This window comes from Dendrobates tinctorius, unplaced genomic scaffold (genome assembly GCF_039654945.1).
Source record: "Dendrobates tinctorius isolate UK_male_01 unplaced genomic scaffold, ASM3965494v1 ptg000214l, whole genome shotgun sequence".
In the NCBI taxonomy this organism is placed as follows: Eukaryota; Metazoa; Chordata; class Amphibia; order Anura; family Dendrobatidae; genus Dendrobates; species Dendrobates tinctorius.
In genome coordinates this window covers 5,195,436-5,213,673 of record NW_027361881.1, presented here as the reverse complement: position 1 = coordinate 5,213,673, position 18,238 = coordinate 5,195,436, and the positions used below count along the sequence as shown (strand labels likewise).

General features: G+C 40.2%; 1 protein-coding gene across 1 annotated transcript in view; it reads right to left on the bottom strand.

The window, feature by feature from the left end:
* LOC141058752 (fatty acyl-CoA hydrolase precursor, medium chain-like) overlaps window positions 1–16,205 on the bottom strand; it is a 44,926-nt gene extending 28,721 nt beyond the window's left edge. Inside the window, exons 1-7 of the mRNA XM_073554956.1 lie at window positions 16,190–16,205; window positions 10,832–10,982; window positions 5,425–5,629; window positions 5,205–5,343; window positions 4,164–4,297; window positions 601–754; window positions 234–347 (exon numbers count right to left, since the gene is read on the bottom strand). Coding sequence (XP_073411057.1) covers window positions 234–347; window positions 601–754; window positions 4,164–4,297; window positions 5,205–5,343; window positions 5,425–5,629; window positions 10,832–10,892 — 807 coding nt within the window. The 5' untranslated portion in view covers window positions 10,893–10,982; window positions 16,190–16,205. The remainder of the gene's footprint in view (window positions 1–233; window positions 348–600; window positions 755–4,163; window positions 4,298–5,204; window positions 5,344–5,424; window positions 5,630–10,831; window positions 10,983–16,189) is intronic.
* Between the last annotated feature and the right edge of the window lie 2,033 nt (window positions 16,206–18,238).

The following is an 18,238-nucleotide window of genomic DNA, read 5'->3' as shown; positions in this document are numbered from 1 at the left end:
ATAGTTGAGGTCTACCTATGATGTAAATTACAGACGCCTCTCATCTTTTTAAGTGGTGGAACTTGCACTATTGCTGACTGACTAAATACTTTTTTTCCCCACTGTATATTCAGATATCGCATACAGACAGTTCAGGAATGGGGTTTATCATCATTTTTTAAAATATTTTCTTCATTTCTCAGTGTTGCACCCCCACCTCTATTAATAAGTAATTCCTGGGGGGTTATAATTACATTTCTAAAGTGGCTGACATCTTCAGACGTGCTGACCACCATGCTGGCCATGGCCGCAGTTCCGCTCTCGGAGATGGCTCGGTGGAACAGACCCTTTGATAAAGGAGACAACACCTAGAAGAGGAGACACTCCAGGTTACCGTGCGCTTTATCACCAAGACTGGACACATTTTTCATCAATTATTCGTGGGTTTTTGAAACTTGAACAATTCCTGTTATAGAAATAATCTAAGGATTTTCCCTGTCAGCATCATCTACCTACTTACAAGAATAGAGTCGATCCCTTTATGAGATCTGTTAGATGGAAAAGTCAGCTGGATGGTGACCCCCAAGGGTGAGAGGTCAACAAGCACTAATCAGAACTTACCAGAGCGGAAACACTGATTCCTCCAGCAGATTCACCGAATATAGTGACAGAGGAGGGATCACCCCCAAAATCTGCAATATTTTCCTGTACCCATTGGAGAGCAGCAACTTGGTCCAGAAACCCATAATTACCACATAATCGTTTGTCTCCAGAACTGGAAAAAAGAACATAAAATTATCTCTGATCAAGATTCCATAGACCACAAAAAAGAAAGTGAAACAATTCTCTAATAGATCCTGTATAATACTACAGAGCTGCACTCAGTATTCCATTACTGATCCCGAGTTACATGCTGCATTATACTCCAGAGCTGCACTCACTACTCTGCTGGTGCAGTCACTGTGTACATACATTACATTACTGATCCTGAGTTACATCCTGTATTATACTCCAGAGCTGCACTCACTACTCTGCTTGCACAGTCACTGTGTACATACATTACATTACTGATCCTGTGTTACATCCTGCATTATACCCCAGAGCTGCACTCACTATTCTGCTGGTGCAGTCACTGTGTACATACATTACTGATCCTGAATTACATCCTGTATTATACTCCAGAGCTGCACTCACTATTCTGCTGGTGCAGTCACTGTCTACATACATTACATTACTGATCCTGAGTTACATCCTGTATTATACTCCAGAGCTGCACTCACTATTCTGCTGGTGCAGTCACTGTGTACATACATTACATTACTGATCCTGAGTTACATCCTGAATTATACTCCAGAGCTGCACTCACTATTCTGCTGCTGTATTCATTGTGTACATACATTACATTACTGATCCGGAGTTACATCCTGCATTATACTCCAGAGCTGAACTCACTATTCTGCTGGTGCAGTCACTGTGTACATGCATTACATTACTGATCCTGAGATACATCCTGTATTATACTCCAGAGCTGCACTCACTATACTGCTGGTGCAGTCACTGTGTACATACATTACATTACTGATCCTGAGTTACCTCCTGTATTATACCCCAGAGCTGCACTCACTATACTGCTGGTGCAGTCACTGTGTACATACATTACATTACTGATCCTGAGTTACATCCTGTATTATACTCCAGAGCTGCACTCACTATTCTGCTGGTGCAGTCAGTGTACATACATTACATTACTGATCCTGAGATAGATCCTGTATTATACTCCAGAGCTGCACTCACTATTCTGCTGCTGTAGTCATTGTGTACATACATTACATTACTGATCCGGAGTTACATCCTGTATTATACTCCAAAGCTGAACTCGCTATTCTGCTGGTGCAGTCACTGTGTACATACGTTACATTACTGATCCTGAGTTACATCCTGTATTATACCCCAGAGCTGCACTCACTATACTGCTGGTGCAGTCATTGTGTACATACATTACATTACTGATCCTGAGTTACATCCTGTATTATACCCCAGAGCTGCACTCTCTATACTGCTGGTGCAGTCACTGTGTACATACATTACATTACTGATCCTGAGTTACATCCTGTATTATACTCCAGAGCTGCACTCACTATTCTGCTGGTGCAGTCACTGTGTACATACATTACTGATCCTGAGTTACCTCCTGTATTATACCCCAGAGCTGCACTCTCTATTCTGCTGGTGCAGTCACTGTGTACATACATTACATTACTGATCCTGTGTTACCTCCTGTATTATACTCCAGAGCTGCACTCACTATATCTGAAATCCTTTTGATGGGGTGCAGATGTGTTCCTAAAAAAGCTAAAAATCTTGGACATTTTTTATCCCCTTCATTATATATTTCAAATTCACCAAAGTCTACCTGGCTTACTTATATCGGATGTTATAGGTGTGGGGAAAGAACCTGTGGGTTATGCCAATATATAGATAGAACAGATAAGTATGTTAATAATATTACACACAGGGAATATAAAATAAAAACACACAGTACTGCCATGCCACACACGCTGTCTATATGGCGATGTGTGTGGTATCTGATAAATATTACATAGGTTGCACTAGCAGAAGTTTAATGAAGAGATGAGGTGAGAACATTGCCGCTGCAAACCCGGGGTCTGCTGCAAGTCGGAAGAATGGCTCAGGATTATCAAAGAATATTTAGAATTCAGAGTCCTCAGGATTATCAAAACATTTTTTGGACATACATGGTGGGGACTCACGCATTCTAAGGGTTAAGGGAATTAAAAGGGTGAATAGATGGATTAGGGGAGGAGACTGGGAGCGAGCGCTTCATTGTCGGGAAGCCTTTTGGATACTGGCTATGAATATTCGCTACCCAGTAGGTCTCAATTATAAAAATGTCCTTTTGTATTTTTATTAAATCATTCTTGACCCTTTCGGGCACTAAAAAATCTCTATTTACCTATACCAGTTCACAATTAGTGATGTAAGTGAAAATATCTTTATGTAATATGCACATGATATTAGTACGCATTCACACTTTGTGTGTGGAATTAGGATACTGTCATGCGCGTTTTTTCTGTGAGATGGAACTTCATGAATATAGCAAAGGTTGTTAAATAGGTAATGGGAGGTGGTCTCCTTAATTAACCACATAGGGTCTCCCCCTCATGTATTGTTTTTATCCAAGAAGATTTCTGAATAAAGATAATGTTTTTTAAGAAAAGGACTCCTGTGCCGGAAAAACTCCTCGTCTGTAAGCTTGTCTATGCGTGGTAGTCAGCCACTGAATTCCAGGCACGGCCGGTCTCCAAGCATAATCTGGTGAGAAATTATCCTTTTCCCTTTTGCCACAACTTGATTTGTTACCCTGTATTATACTCCAAGAGCTGCACTCACTATTCTGCTGGTGCAGTCACTGTATACATACATTACATTACTGATCCTGAGTTACCTCCTGTATTATACTCCAGAGCTGCACTCACTATTCTGCTGGTGCAGTCACTGTATACATACATTACATTACTGATCCTGAGTTACCTCCTGTATTATACTCCAGAGCTGCACTCACTATTTTGCTGGTGCAGTCACTGTGTACATACATTACATTACTGATCCTGAGTTACATCCTGTATTATACCCCAGAGCTGCACTCACTATTCTGCTGGTGCAGTCACTGTGTACATACATTACATTACTGATCCTGAGTTACCTCCTGTATTATATCCCAGAGCTGCACTCACTATTCTGCTGGTGCAGTCTCTGTGTACATACATTACACTACTGATCCTGAGTTACATCCTGTATTATACCCCAGAGCTGCACTCACTATTCTGCTGGTGCAGTCACTGTGTACATACATTACATTACTGATCCTGAGTTACATCCTGTATTATACCCCAGAGCTGCACTCACTATTCTGCTGGTGCAGTCACTGTGTACATACATTACTGATCCTGAGTTACATCCTGTATTATACCCCAGAGCTGCACTCACTATTCTGCTGGTGCAGTCACTGTGTACATACATTACATATCCTGAGTTACATCCTGTATTTTACCCCAGAGCTGCACTCACTATTCTGCTGGTGGAGTCACTGTGTACATACATTACTGATCCTGTACTGATGGTAAATGATGAATAATGGAGGATATAACTGAGAATATCTTTACCTGAAGAACGAAAGGATCCCCAGCCTGTACTGGACGCTCACCACCACTACGTTCTCATAGGCACTAAGTGCGGAGCCATCAAACATGCCGGCGAGCCCAAACAGCAGCCCACCACCATGTATCACAACCATGACCTAGGGGAAACAAATAAAATGTATTAGGAAAGTTGTCTTAGAGTGTAACTATCTGTTGTTTCAAGAGAACATGCGGCAGGATGTCTGTGTGGCCTCCAGTTTCTCCACCTCCATAGAGCTTCATGCGCACCAACTGTCATCTACTATGTCAAGACATAAAGTTTGCATTCACTGATGAAAGATTTTACTAATGAATTGAGAACATGAAAGAGAAGTGAAAGATCAGTCCTGTAGGAGAGAGAAGCAGAATCCTCTGTAAGATATATTACAGAGTTTCTTATCTTCACGTTACTCTATAAAGGTGCAGTTCACATTGATTCCGATTACCGTATGTAACAAAGAAACAAAAGCAGCAAACCTATGATAAATGCACTGAATTAAACAATGGGCTGTAACCATAAAAGGAAGAAATTATGAAGATTTATTTTCTCAGTTAGTTGTAAAATAAAACCACTCAAAAATGGGATTTACTCAAGCTCCCCAGGTCCAGCAATGAGTCAGTTCTCAAGCTCCCCAGGTCCAGCAATGAGTCAGTGCTGCTGGCTGAGTCTTGTTTGGCTGCAGTCAATCACTGAGCTCTGTGGGTCTGCTAATGTAGATGGCATGATTGGCGACAGCACGGTCGACATGATATGACCACAGCAGCCAATAAACAGAGACCATATCGGTGATGGAGACTCAGCACTGGACCTGGGGAGTGGAAGTGATGCTTTTTTTTTTTTTTAAAGTAGCTAAATGGGCAAAAAATTTTAGGAATGAGACAACCACTCTAATAACATTAATTTAAAACTTGTCAACAAAAATAATCACAAATTTGCAACATACTGACACTCCCAACAGGCCTCGGGCGCTCACAGCTGTGAGGACACTCGGGGCCTTAGTATGGGGAAACGCCGCAGATACTTACAGGTAAGTTCGATTTCTTGTCTCTGTCGGCCGGAGTAAACACATTCAGGTACAGGCAATCTTCTGAGGAACGCGGAGGCTTAAAAGAGGATTGGTAATATTCTCCTAAAGAACTCATGGTGTCCTCTACCTGTAAACACCTGAAATGTACAGAATCTATGAGAATAACAACATTTTGTTCCGTAAACATATATATGTCACTACAAATATATGAGACTCACATGGGAGGAAACTCCGAGGCGTCTCTTACAGATTTCCAGGGTTCTGGAGGTTCGGGGTTACCAAATCTCAGAGGTCCCACAGGAGGTTTTGCAAAAGGAACTCCAAAAAATGCATGTATGGCCCTAGATGTCTCCTTCACTGGCACCGTTATGCCCCGCAGGTCTCCATACTTGATGGTTACTGTTGGTCTTCCATCTTTCACATCTAGAATGAAAGATATTATTGGAGACAATTAACTATACTATTAAAGTTTTAATATTCTCCTGTCCTCAGGGGCTCCTCCTGGTATTACATACAGCTCGTCCTACTGATACGTGATATTTTAAATAGATATAAGTGTTACTCCACAATAAATAGAAATCAAACAATTGTATATAAACAATAAATATTTTACTGAGGTACACAACTCTAGAATAAAAAGATAATGATTAAAATCAAGAAACAATGGGAGGCCGATGAGAGACACAAAATAATGTGGGGAATAAAATACAAGGGGTAGCCAACAGATGGCAGAATACTACCCAACCCACGGACAAATGTGACATTGTTTTTAGAAGGAAGCAGGCAGGTTTTTCTAATCTTGGCCACACTGCCCAGCCCAGCTCAGCCCAAGGTTGCGGCGCCCAGCCCAGCTCAGCCCAAGGTTGCAGCGCCCAGCTCATCTCTTCTCAGCTGGGCCCAAGGTCGCTCTGCCCAGCCTGGCCCAGCTCAGCCAAAGCTGCAGTGCACAGCTCAGTTCAGCGCAGCCCAAGGTTGCAGCACCCAGCCAAACTCATCTCAGCTGAGCCCAAAGGTCGCACTGCCCAGCCTGCCCCAGCAAAGCCAGAGTAGCAGCGCCCAGCTAAGCCCAGCCCAAGGTTGCAGTGCCCAGTCCAGCCTCTCCCTGCTCAGGTCAGCCCAAGGTTGCGGCGCCCAGCCCAGCCAAGTCCAGCTCAGTCCCAGGTTGCAGCAATTAAAAATAAATGTGTCATTGGCTTCTATGCTGTCTGAGGTGGAGGCTGATATGGTGGCACACTCTATTTTTATTTTTGGGTATGTCTGACTATGATGCATCTTTATCACTTTACTATTGATTTAACTTTGTATCTTACATTGCACTATGTGTGAAAATTACACTGCACCACATTTCTATAAATCCAACTTTAGATTTCCTTGGAAATAAACTTTGTGCATATATATATATATATATATATATATATATATATATATATACTCTAATGCATACCTGTTATCATCAATTCCTGTTAGTACTCTGTCATCCAGGAGTCTCTAGCTATCCCTGTACCCAGGATTTCCCCTGATGGTGGGAGTGCCTGGGTCTCGTATCTCACTATGCTCCTGAGTAGCAAAGCCAGTTTATATAGAAGGATAGCAGATATGACTGGTTCTCCCGCAGCATGTGACTTAAGAAGATAAACAAGCTTAGCTCAGGAAAAAAATCACTCTTGCTAACCTGCCTAGCAGTCGATGCCAGAATCACCCTGCGCTGATCATAGCTATCAAAGGCGTTAGAAGGAAGAGTGTAAGAATCTGTGGATTATACAGACCCTGATGCCACCATAATAGTTGGTGACACTTACAAAAACCTCCATGTGACAAACTGTGTCTCTCATCTGCCTCCCCTTGATTTCATTGCTTATTGATTTTAATTATGTTTCACATTTTTATTTTTATTCTATCGTTCTGTACTTCAATAAAATATTTATTGCTTATAAATGATGGTTTGATTTATGAATATCATGGAGTAACACTTAATTTAGGCTTGATCAGTGTGCTCTTATTTATTTTAAAATCTATGGCTATGTGCACACGTATGCAGAAAATTTCTGCATGAAAACCGGACTCCTTCCCAGAAAACGCGTGTTTTTTTCCCGCGCGTTGTTGCCACGTTTTTGCCGCGATTTTTGCCAGAGAGTCCCCAGACACGTAGAAAATAGCCAGAAATGCGTAATTTACAGTGAAATTAATGAGCATTCTGCGTTTTTTACCGCAAAGCATTTTTTCGCGGTAAAAAATGCATCAATATGCACAAAAAGTGCAAAATGCATTAAAATGAATGGGAAGCTTCTTTCAGGCTTTTTTTGGGTGGATTTTTTGGTAAATCCGCGGGAAAAACGCGAAATAAAACCGCTGTGTGTGAACACAGCCTTACTATACAAGTACTACGGTAACAATTATAAATACTGCCACTTTCAAACACTAGGAAAGAAGTTATATAATATTAACTCAAGTGGAGGAGCGAATAGCTACTACCATATTACCTCTGAGGACAAAAAGAAATCTATATTCTATGTACAAGAATTAAATAATATAATACTGCTAATATGTACAAGCATAAAACTACTATAATACTGCCCCCTATGTTCAAGAATATAACTACTATAATGCTGCTCCCTATGTACAAGAATATAACTACTATAATACTGCTCTTATGTACAAGAATATAACTACTATAATACTGCCCCTATGTACAAGAATATAACTACTATAATACTGCCCCTATATACAAGAATATAACTACTATAATACTGCCTCCTATGTACAAGAATATAACTACTATAATACTGCTCCTATATACAAGAATATAACTACTATAATACTGCTCCTATGTACAAGAATATAACTACTATAATACTGCCCCTATATACAAGAATATAACTACTATAATACTGCCTCCTATGTACAAGAATATAACTACTATAATACTGCTCCTATATACAAGAATATAACTACTATAATACTGCTCCTATGTACAAGAATATAACTACTATAATACTGCCCCTATGTACAAGAATATAACTACTATAATACTGCCCCTATGTACAAGAATATAACTACTATAATACTGCCCCCTATGTACAAGAATATAACTACTATAATACTGCCCCTATGTACAAGAATATAACTACTATAATACTGCTCCTATATACAAGAATATAACTACTATAATACTGCTCCTATGTAGAAGAATATAACTACTATAATACTGCCCCCTATGTACAAGAATATAACTACTATAATACTGCTCCTATATACAAGAATATAACTACTATAATACTGCCCCTATGTAGAAGAATATAACTACTATTATACTGCCCCCTATGTACAAGAATATAACTACTATAATACTGCCCCCTATGTACAAGAATATAACTACTATAATACTGCTCCTATGTACAAGAATATAACTACTATAATACTGCCCCTATGTAGAAGAAAATAACTACTATAATACTGCCCCCCATGTACAAGAATATAACTACTATAATACTGCCCCCCTATGTACAAGAATATAACTACTATAATACTGCCCCCTATGTACAAGAATATAACTACTATAATACTGCCCCCTATGTACAAGAAAATAACTACTATAATACTGGTCCTATATACAACAATATAACTACTATAATACTGCCCCTATGTACAAGAATATAACTACTATAATACTGCTCCTATATACAAGAATATAACTACTATAATACTGCTCCCTATATACTGTACAAGAATATAACTACTATAACACTGCCCCTATGTACAAGAATATAACTACTATAATACTGCCCCTATGTAGAAGAATATAACTACTAGAATACTGCCCCTATGTACAAGAATATAACTACTATAATACTGCTCCTATGTACAAGAATATAACTACTATAATACTGCCCCCCATGTACAAGAATATAACTACTATAATACTGCCCCCTATGTACAAGAATATAACTACTATAATACTGCCCCTATGTACAAGAATATAACTACTATAATACTGCTCCTATATACAAGAATATAACTACTATAATACTGCTCCATATATACTAGAATATAACTACTATAATACTGCTCCTATGTACAAGATTATAACTACTATAATACTACCCCCTATGTGCAAGAATATATTTACTATAATACTGCCCCCTATGTACAAGAATATATCTACTATAATACTGCCCCCTATGTACAAGAATATAACTACTATAATACTGCCCCCTATGTGCAAGAATATATTTACTATAATACTGCCCCCTATGTACAAGAATATATCTACTATAATACTGCCCCCTATGTACAAGAATATAACTACTATAATACTGCCCCTATGTACAAGAATATAACTACTATAATACTGCCCCTATGTACAAGAATATAACTACTATAATACTGCCCCCTATGTACAAGAATATAACTACTATAATACTGCCCCCTATGTACAAGAATATAACTACTATAATACTGCCCCTATGTACAAGAATATAACTACTATAATACTTCTCCTATGTACAAGAATATAACTACTATAATACTGCTCCTATGTACAAGAATATAACTACTATAATACTGCTCCTATGTACAGGAATATAACTACTATAATACTGCCCCTATGTACAAGAATATAACTACTATAATACTGCTCCTATGTACAAGAATATAACTACTATAATACTGCCCCCTATGTACAAGAATATAACTACTATAATACTGCTCCTATGTACAAGAATATAACTACTATAATACTGGTCCTATATACAAGAATATATCTACTATAATACTGCTCCTAGGTACAAGAATATAGCTACTATAATACTGCCCCCTATGTACAAGAATATAACTACTATAATACTTCCCCTATGTACAAGAATATAACTACTATAATACTTCCCCTATGTACAAGAATATAACTACTATAATACTGCTCCTATGTACAAGAATATAACTACTATAATACTGCACCTATGTACAAGAATATAACTACTATAATACTTCTCCTATGTACAAGAATATAACTACTATAATACTGCCCCTATGTACAAGAATATAACTACTATAATACTGCTCCTATACAAGAATGTAACTACTATAATACTGCCCCCTATATTCAAGAATATAACTACTATAATACTGCTCCTATACAAGAATATAACTACTATAATACTGCCCCTATGTACAATAATATAACTACTATAACACTGCTCCTATGTACAAGAATATAACTACTATAATACTGCCCCTATGTACAAGAATATAACTACTATAATACTGCCCCTATGTACAAGAATATAACTACTATAATACTGCTCCTATACAAGAATATAACTACTATAATGCTGCCCCCTATGTACAAGAATATAACTACTATAACACTGCTCCTATACAAGAATATAACTACTATAATGCTGCCCCTATGTACAAGAATATAACTACTATAATACTGCTATGTACAAGAAAATAACTACTATAATACTGCTCCTATGTACAATAATATAACTGCTATAATACTGCCCCCTATGTACAAGAATATAACTACTATAATACTGCCCCCTATGTACAATAATATAACTGCTATAATACTGCTCCTATGTACAGTAATATAAGTAAAATAACATCCAGCTCCCCAGTTCTCACCTGTTCCGATTGCAGTTAGAAACAAGGGGGTAAGAAGCAGAATATGCCGCAGCTTTTCCATGTCCCACGCGCTGCTGTCACCCGGTGGATACTGTTCTGTGATTCCTCGCAGTGTGATCTCAGGTCACTGATGATGATGACGTTCTTGTTACTGTTTAACAAATCACAGTATAATTTCTGATCAGCCAGCAGTGCCAATAACGTCCAGTAACAGAGCTACGCCCAATAGGTCTATAATCCAACGTGTGAGCGCCTGCCAGTATACACTATAGGGAGGGCAAGTGTACATTATAGTCCATTAGCAAATATACAAACCCACTCGACATAAAACATGCACCAAACGGCCTCCCACCAGAATGGATAGGCAAAAGAAGGTATGGTTCAAAAAATACACTTTATTCATCTTCAAAATTATTACAGTACAAAAGTATTTCCAATTATAATGATGCCTCTAGCCAAAACAGATCAAACTAGATTCCTAACTAGCTACAAGCATATCACAGAATCTAAACAATATTAAGATCTGTATATAGACTTTCTTTCAGTTGCCAAATATGTAATAAGGTGTCACATAACTTTTAACATACCACAGGCACAGAAGAAGAAGAATCTATCGAAACGTACGTTGGGGTGGGTGGCAGGCCTTGTGCGGTTCCCTTAGTAAGGTCATTACTCTAGGCACGCACTTTATTTTTTGATCACATTAAGCCAGCTATATATGCACTAAAGCACTTTATTTTGATCTGTTTAAGGGTGATCCTTTAGCTCAACATCCATGGTAATGTTTACAGGCACTTTGCATTAGCGTTAACTTTTAACATACCACAGGCAATGTGCAATTAACGCTAATGCAAAGCGCCTGTAAACATTACCATGGATGTTGAGCTAAAGGATCACCCTTAAACAGATCAAAATAAAGTGCTTTAGTGCATATATAGCTGGCTTAATGTGATCAAAAAATAAAGTGCGTGCCTAGAGTAATGACCTTACTAAGGGAACCGCACAAGGCCTGCCACCCACCCCAACGTACGTTTCGATAGATTCTTCTTCTTCTGTGCCTGTGGTATGTTAAAAGTTATGTGACACCTTATTACATATTTGGCAACTGAAAGAAAGTCTATATACAGATCTTAATATTGTTTAGATTCTGTGATATGCTTGTAGCTAGTTAGGAATCTAGTTTGACCTGTTTTGGCTAGAGGCATCATTAGAATTGGAAATACTTTTGTACTGTAATAATTTTGAAGATCAATAAAGTGTATTTTTAAACCATACATTCTTTTGCCTATCCATTCTGGTGGGAGGCCTTTTGGTGCATACTATAGGGAGGACACAGCGGCTCTTTAACCCTTGAGCAGGAATTAATTTGCTTTGTGGAGTAAAGGTTTAGTCATTTCTCATTTAACATTTGATTTTTATAGGATGATATCTGCAGCCACAACCGATCTCATCACCAGTGGAGGGGAGCCAGCTCTATGGCACTGCCAGGGCTCGGCACTGCCGGCTATTTCATGGCTCACCAGGTGTGGTGGATTCTCTAAGCCATAGGTCAGAGTGAGATGCACGGGACGGAGGATAGGTAGAGCTGGAGATGTTGGAAGGCACTTAGAACTGTGACAGAGGATGTGCAAACTAACACCATGGAGGACCAGAACCATGTTAGCAGACAGCCGCATTGATATAGCAGATCTGGGTGTGCAAACAGGAGACCGCACAATCACACAGAGCGGCGATCAGTATACACAATGTATGACCCTACAATCACACAGAGCGGCGGACAGTATACACCATGTATGACCCTACAATCACACAGAGCAGCGGTCAGTATACACCATGTATGATCCTACAATCACACAGAGCGGCGGTCAGTATACACCATGAATGATCCTACAATCACACAGAGCAGCGGTCAGTATACACCATGTATGATCCTACAATCACACAGAGCGGTGGTCAGTATACACCATGTATGATCCTACAATCACACAGAGCGGCAGTCATTATACTCCATGTATGACCCTACAATCACACAGAGCGGCGGTCAGTATACACCATGTATGACCCTACAATCACACAGAGCGGTGGTCAGTATACACCATGTATGACCCTACAATCACACAGAGCGGCGGTCAGTATACACCATGTATGATCCTACAATCACACAGAGCGGCAGTCATTATACACCATGTATGACCCTACAATCACACAGAGCGGTGGTCAGTATACACCATGTATGACCCTACAATCACACAGAGCGGCGGTCAGTATACACCATGTATGATCCTACAATCACACAGAGCGGCAGTCATTATACACCATGTATGACCCTACAATCACACAGAGCGGCGGTCAGTATACACCATGTATGATCCTACAATCACAGAGAGGCGGTCAGTATACACCAAGTATGATCCTACAATCATACAGAGCGGCAGTCATTATACACCATGTATGATCCTACAATCACACAGAGCGGCGATCAGTATACACAATGTATGACCCTACAATCACACAGAGCGGTGGTCAGTATACACCATGTATGACCCTACAATCACACAGAGCGGCGATCAGTATACACCATGTATGACCCTACAATCACACAGAGCGGCGGTCAGTATACACCATGTATGATCCTACAATCACACAGAGCGGCGGTCAGTATACACCATGTATGACCCTACAATCACACAGAGCGGCGGTCAGTATACACCATGTATGACCCTACAAACACATAGAGCGGCAGTCAGTATACACCATGTATGACCCTACAATCACACGGAACAGGCGGCCATTATACACCATGTATGATCCTACAATCACACGGAACAGGCGGCCATTATACACCATGTATGATCCTACAATCACACAGAGCGGCGGTCAGTATACACCATGTATGACCCTACAAACACAGAGCGGCGGTCAGTATACACCATGTATGATCCTACAATCACACAGAGTGGCGGTCAGTATATACCATGTACGACCCTACAATCACAGAGCGGCGGTCATTATACACCATGTATGATCCTACAATCACACGGGGCAAGCGGTCAGTATACACCATGTATGATCCTACAATCACACACAGCGGGTGGTCAATATATATCATGTATGACGCCACAATCCCACGGATCAGTGGTCAGTATACACCATGTATGACCCTGCAATCACACGGGAACAAGCAATCAGTATACTCCATATATGACCCTACAATCACATGGAACAGGCGGTCAGTATACACCATGTATGACCCTACCATCACATGGCGCAGCGGTCAGTATACACCATGTATGACCCTACAATCACAAGGAACAGGAGGTCAGTAAACACCATGTACGACCCTACAATCAGTGTTGCAGTTGTCTTATTACAAGTTATTTGTTGCCATCTAGTGGATGGAATAGAAAACTGCACATTGCCTTCTGTTCCTGACTTTGCAGCATGTAGGTGAGAAAGGTCAGTAAGTCTCTGTGTAAGTCTATCAGGATATAGCAGTGTTTTGGATGCAGCATATTTTTGCTGGATCGCAAATGCTGCGATCTAATCACGCAAGTAAATCCGCATGTATTCAGTGAACCGTGCAGCTTTACCGCATCTAATGAATGGCTATGGGTGAGACTAGCGTCTCCACTGCAGATAATAGACATGCAGCGGCTTGTAAATCCGCACCGTAGGTGAGTTTATGCATTGTCAAATATTAGCACTGTGGGCCGGAGATTTATAGAAATCCCATCCACATTGTTTTTAACCTAGGTGAACGGCATCCAAAATGCTGAAATTCCAGATCGTGGGCACATACCTTTACAATTTATAAAATGCTGTCAGGTGGCCCAAAGCAAATACATATTGGCAGGGATGAAAAGAACATGCCCTGCTGTGTCTGAGAGTGTTTAGGCATTAAAGGATAAAAGGTGATTGAGGGATATGGTATGCTTGTGCTGTGAGGCTAGAGACTGGGCAAGAGTGTGGCAGGAAAAATGTATTGAGAATAAAGTGCATAATAATCCTTACACTAAGACACCTTGATGCTGCACTGCACATACGCTATTCTTTTTCTTAGTATAATCTTTACATTGGATCCTGCAACCTTGGAATTTCTATTAACCCATCATTTTTTTTTATATTTGATCAACAGTTAAAATTCAGAAGACGAGGAATTTCAATTAGGTATAAGGTATCCCCATCCATGAGAATTATAGCTAAGGTTTGGTCTGAGTTCCATTATGTCTTTCTTTCTGTCCTGTTTGGGGGGGGCATGGTCAGGTGCGGCCGTTACATCGATGACATTATTAGAATTTGGTCAGGCAGTATACCAAATCTATAGGAATATCTTATTAATATGAGTCAATTTGCATTTAACTATGGAATTAACCTGTGAATAAATATTATTTTTGGATCTAAGCACAATGATTGATCAAATTACAGAAAACATCGTTACTAGAAGCCTTGGGAATCTGTTTTCCGGCAACACTATTCTGCATGCATCGTCTCGCCATCCAAATGACATGGACAGAAAGGAATTGCTCCAATTTTAAAGATTGGGCCGACGAACGCAGCAAGGTGGGCAAGAGGTTAAAGGAACAAATTGGACTGTAGATAAAGCAATTAGGAAAGGTAAACAAAATAATAGCTCTGACATGTTACAATAAGGAGAAAATATTTTTGATAAAAATGATGTTTTCATTAATCTATTGTTTGGAGTTATTTTTAAATGTTTGACATTTTTAAATCAAGATCAGACATTATTGTGAAAGGGGTGATGATCATTCCCCAAAAAAAGCTCATAGTTTGTAGCAGAAATTGTTCCCCAGTTTCTTTAGTAGTCAAGACTGGGGGAATAATTTCTTGCTTGACATTAAAGGCTGTATCATAAATATGGCCAGAATATTTGCAAATTATGCAGATATTTGATAGTGTTTAAGTTATTCACATCTATAAAAACAGGTTTTCCCTATGCAATAAAAACATATTAACTGTTGCAGTGATATTGTGATATATTCATTAAGTTGCATGTGAGTCGTTTCCTAAAAAAAAAAAAAAAAAAAGAATATACGTAGACATATACCTGACTGTGGAAAAAAAAAAATATGGAAAAACATTTCTGCGGTTTCCTGACACTTTGCCCTCGTTCACACAGGAAAAACGGATGATCTTAGGGCCAATGGCATAGAAAAGGCTAATGAAGGTGTAAGATGGGGAGATCATGGGAGCCGTTACTTAGCAGGGAAGCTCCTTGGATTTTTGTGCTACATACGAGACAACCTTTTGTGTTAAATTCACGGCAGGATTTTATTTACCATTATTAGACAACGCATAAGAAATATTTTTTATAAATAAATTACATTTACAATTACTTACGGTTATGTTATTTTTCAGAACCCATAACAGAGGAGACCGTGCCCTCAGCTGGACAGGAAGCCCAGAGCAAACGTAAGCGGCTACTCCCACCATCTCCTCAAGAGGTTTACAGAAACGCCAAACAGTTCACAAGCCAAAAAGGAGGGAATTGGAAGGGCGCCCTAATGGGTTCTAGAAAAGAAAATTAATTGAAGTTTCCCTTTTTTTTTTTCACCCATGAGAGATTATAATAGAGATGACCCCCAATGAAGGACCACCACTTGCAATAATTTTCTCAAAAGGGAAAACTCTGAAAATCTGAAGTTCACCCCCTGATATTTGGGGAAACGCTCAGGTTGAAGACTGAATAACAGAGAGATCAGTTCATTCAACACAGACAAATGTTCCTGGAGGACAGAACCTAGAATCCCGGGAGGAAGAACCTTACTTATTTACTAAAATTTAAGCTCGTGGAAAAGACATCTCGATCCCTCCATCCACATAAATACAATTTCTCAGTCTGATGACCGAATTCTCCTATCCATACATAAATACATAGGACATCCTGCGCCCAGAGAACACAAACATTCCTACTAGCGCCCAAATAGTGGGAACAATATGTCTAACACAGAAGCCTCTGGAGTCCCCTTAAGAGATAAGCCCAGGTATGGGGAAAAATTCTCTTTTCTCCTATGACTGCCATACGACTTTATCTAAGAGTTTTCATCATCCTCGTCTCCACCAAGGAGCATTACTAGGATTTCTCGGTTTTCTCCCACATACATCTCCAATCAGGAGCTTTTACCAGTTTTAAAATCATGTTACTCCCAACTAAGAATGTAATTGAGATTTAACCAATTTGACGATAACAAAACTCAAGTTAGGAGGAGCATTATTAATTGAGGTTACTTTTCTAACCCCGGACTGCATTAGTTTTACCAAGGGTGGACATATTATTGGTGCAACCTATGCAGCCGCCCCGGGGCACCACATGTAAGGGGGCCCATTGCCACCTGCAAAGCAGGTGGAAATGTGTACTATGATGAGCTTTTTAACTACAAAGGCCCATACTTTATTTTTGCACAGGGGCCTCTTCTGTCTGACAGCGATTTTCACCATTATACAACCACCACTGAGAATTTTCTGATTTTGACTATTATAACCCATACAATTATGGAGAACAGCAGTGTGGGGGAGACATTATGGAGAAGGGCAGTGTGGGGGAGACATTATGGAGAAGGGCAGTGTGGGGGAGACATTATGGAGAAGGCCAGTGTGGAGGAGACATTATGGAGAAGGGCAGTGTGGGGGAGACATTATGGAGAAGGGCAGTGTGGGGGAGACATTATGGAGAAGGGCAGTGTGGGGGAGACATTATGGAGAAGGGCAGTGTGGGGGAGACATTATGGAGAAGGCCAGTGTGGAGGAGACATTATGGAGAAGGGCAGTGTGGGGGAGACATTATGGAGAAGGGCAGTGTGGGGGAGACATTATGGAGAAGGGCAGTGTGGGGGAGACATTATGGAGAAGGGCAGTGTAGAGGAGACATTATGGAGAAGGGCAGTGTGGGGGACACATTATGGAGAAGGGCAGTGTGGGGGAGACATTATGGAGAAGGGCAGTGTGGGGGAGACATTATGGAGAAGGGCAGTGTGGGGGAGACATTATGGAGAAGGGCAGTGTGGAGGAGACATTATGGAGAAGGGCAGTGTGGGGGAGACATTATGAAGAAGGGCAGTGTGGGGGAGACATTATGAAGAAGGGCAGTGTAGAGGAGACATTATGGAGCAGGGCAGTGTGGGGGAGACATTATGGAGAAGGGCAGTGTGGGGGAGACATTATGGAGAAGGGCAGTGTGGGGGAGACATTATGGAGAAGGGCAGTGTGGGGGAGACATTATGGAGAAGGGCAGTGTAGAGGAGACATTATGGAGAAGGGCAGTGTGGGGGAGACATTATGGAGAGGGACAGTGTGGGGCAGACATTATGGAGGAGGGCAGTGTGGGGGAGACATTATGGAGAATTATTTCCATTGACAGATGACAGACCTAAGTGGGGACTTGCTTTTAGC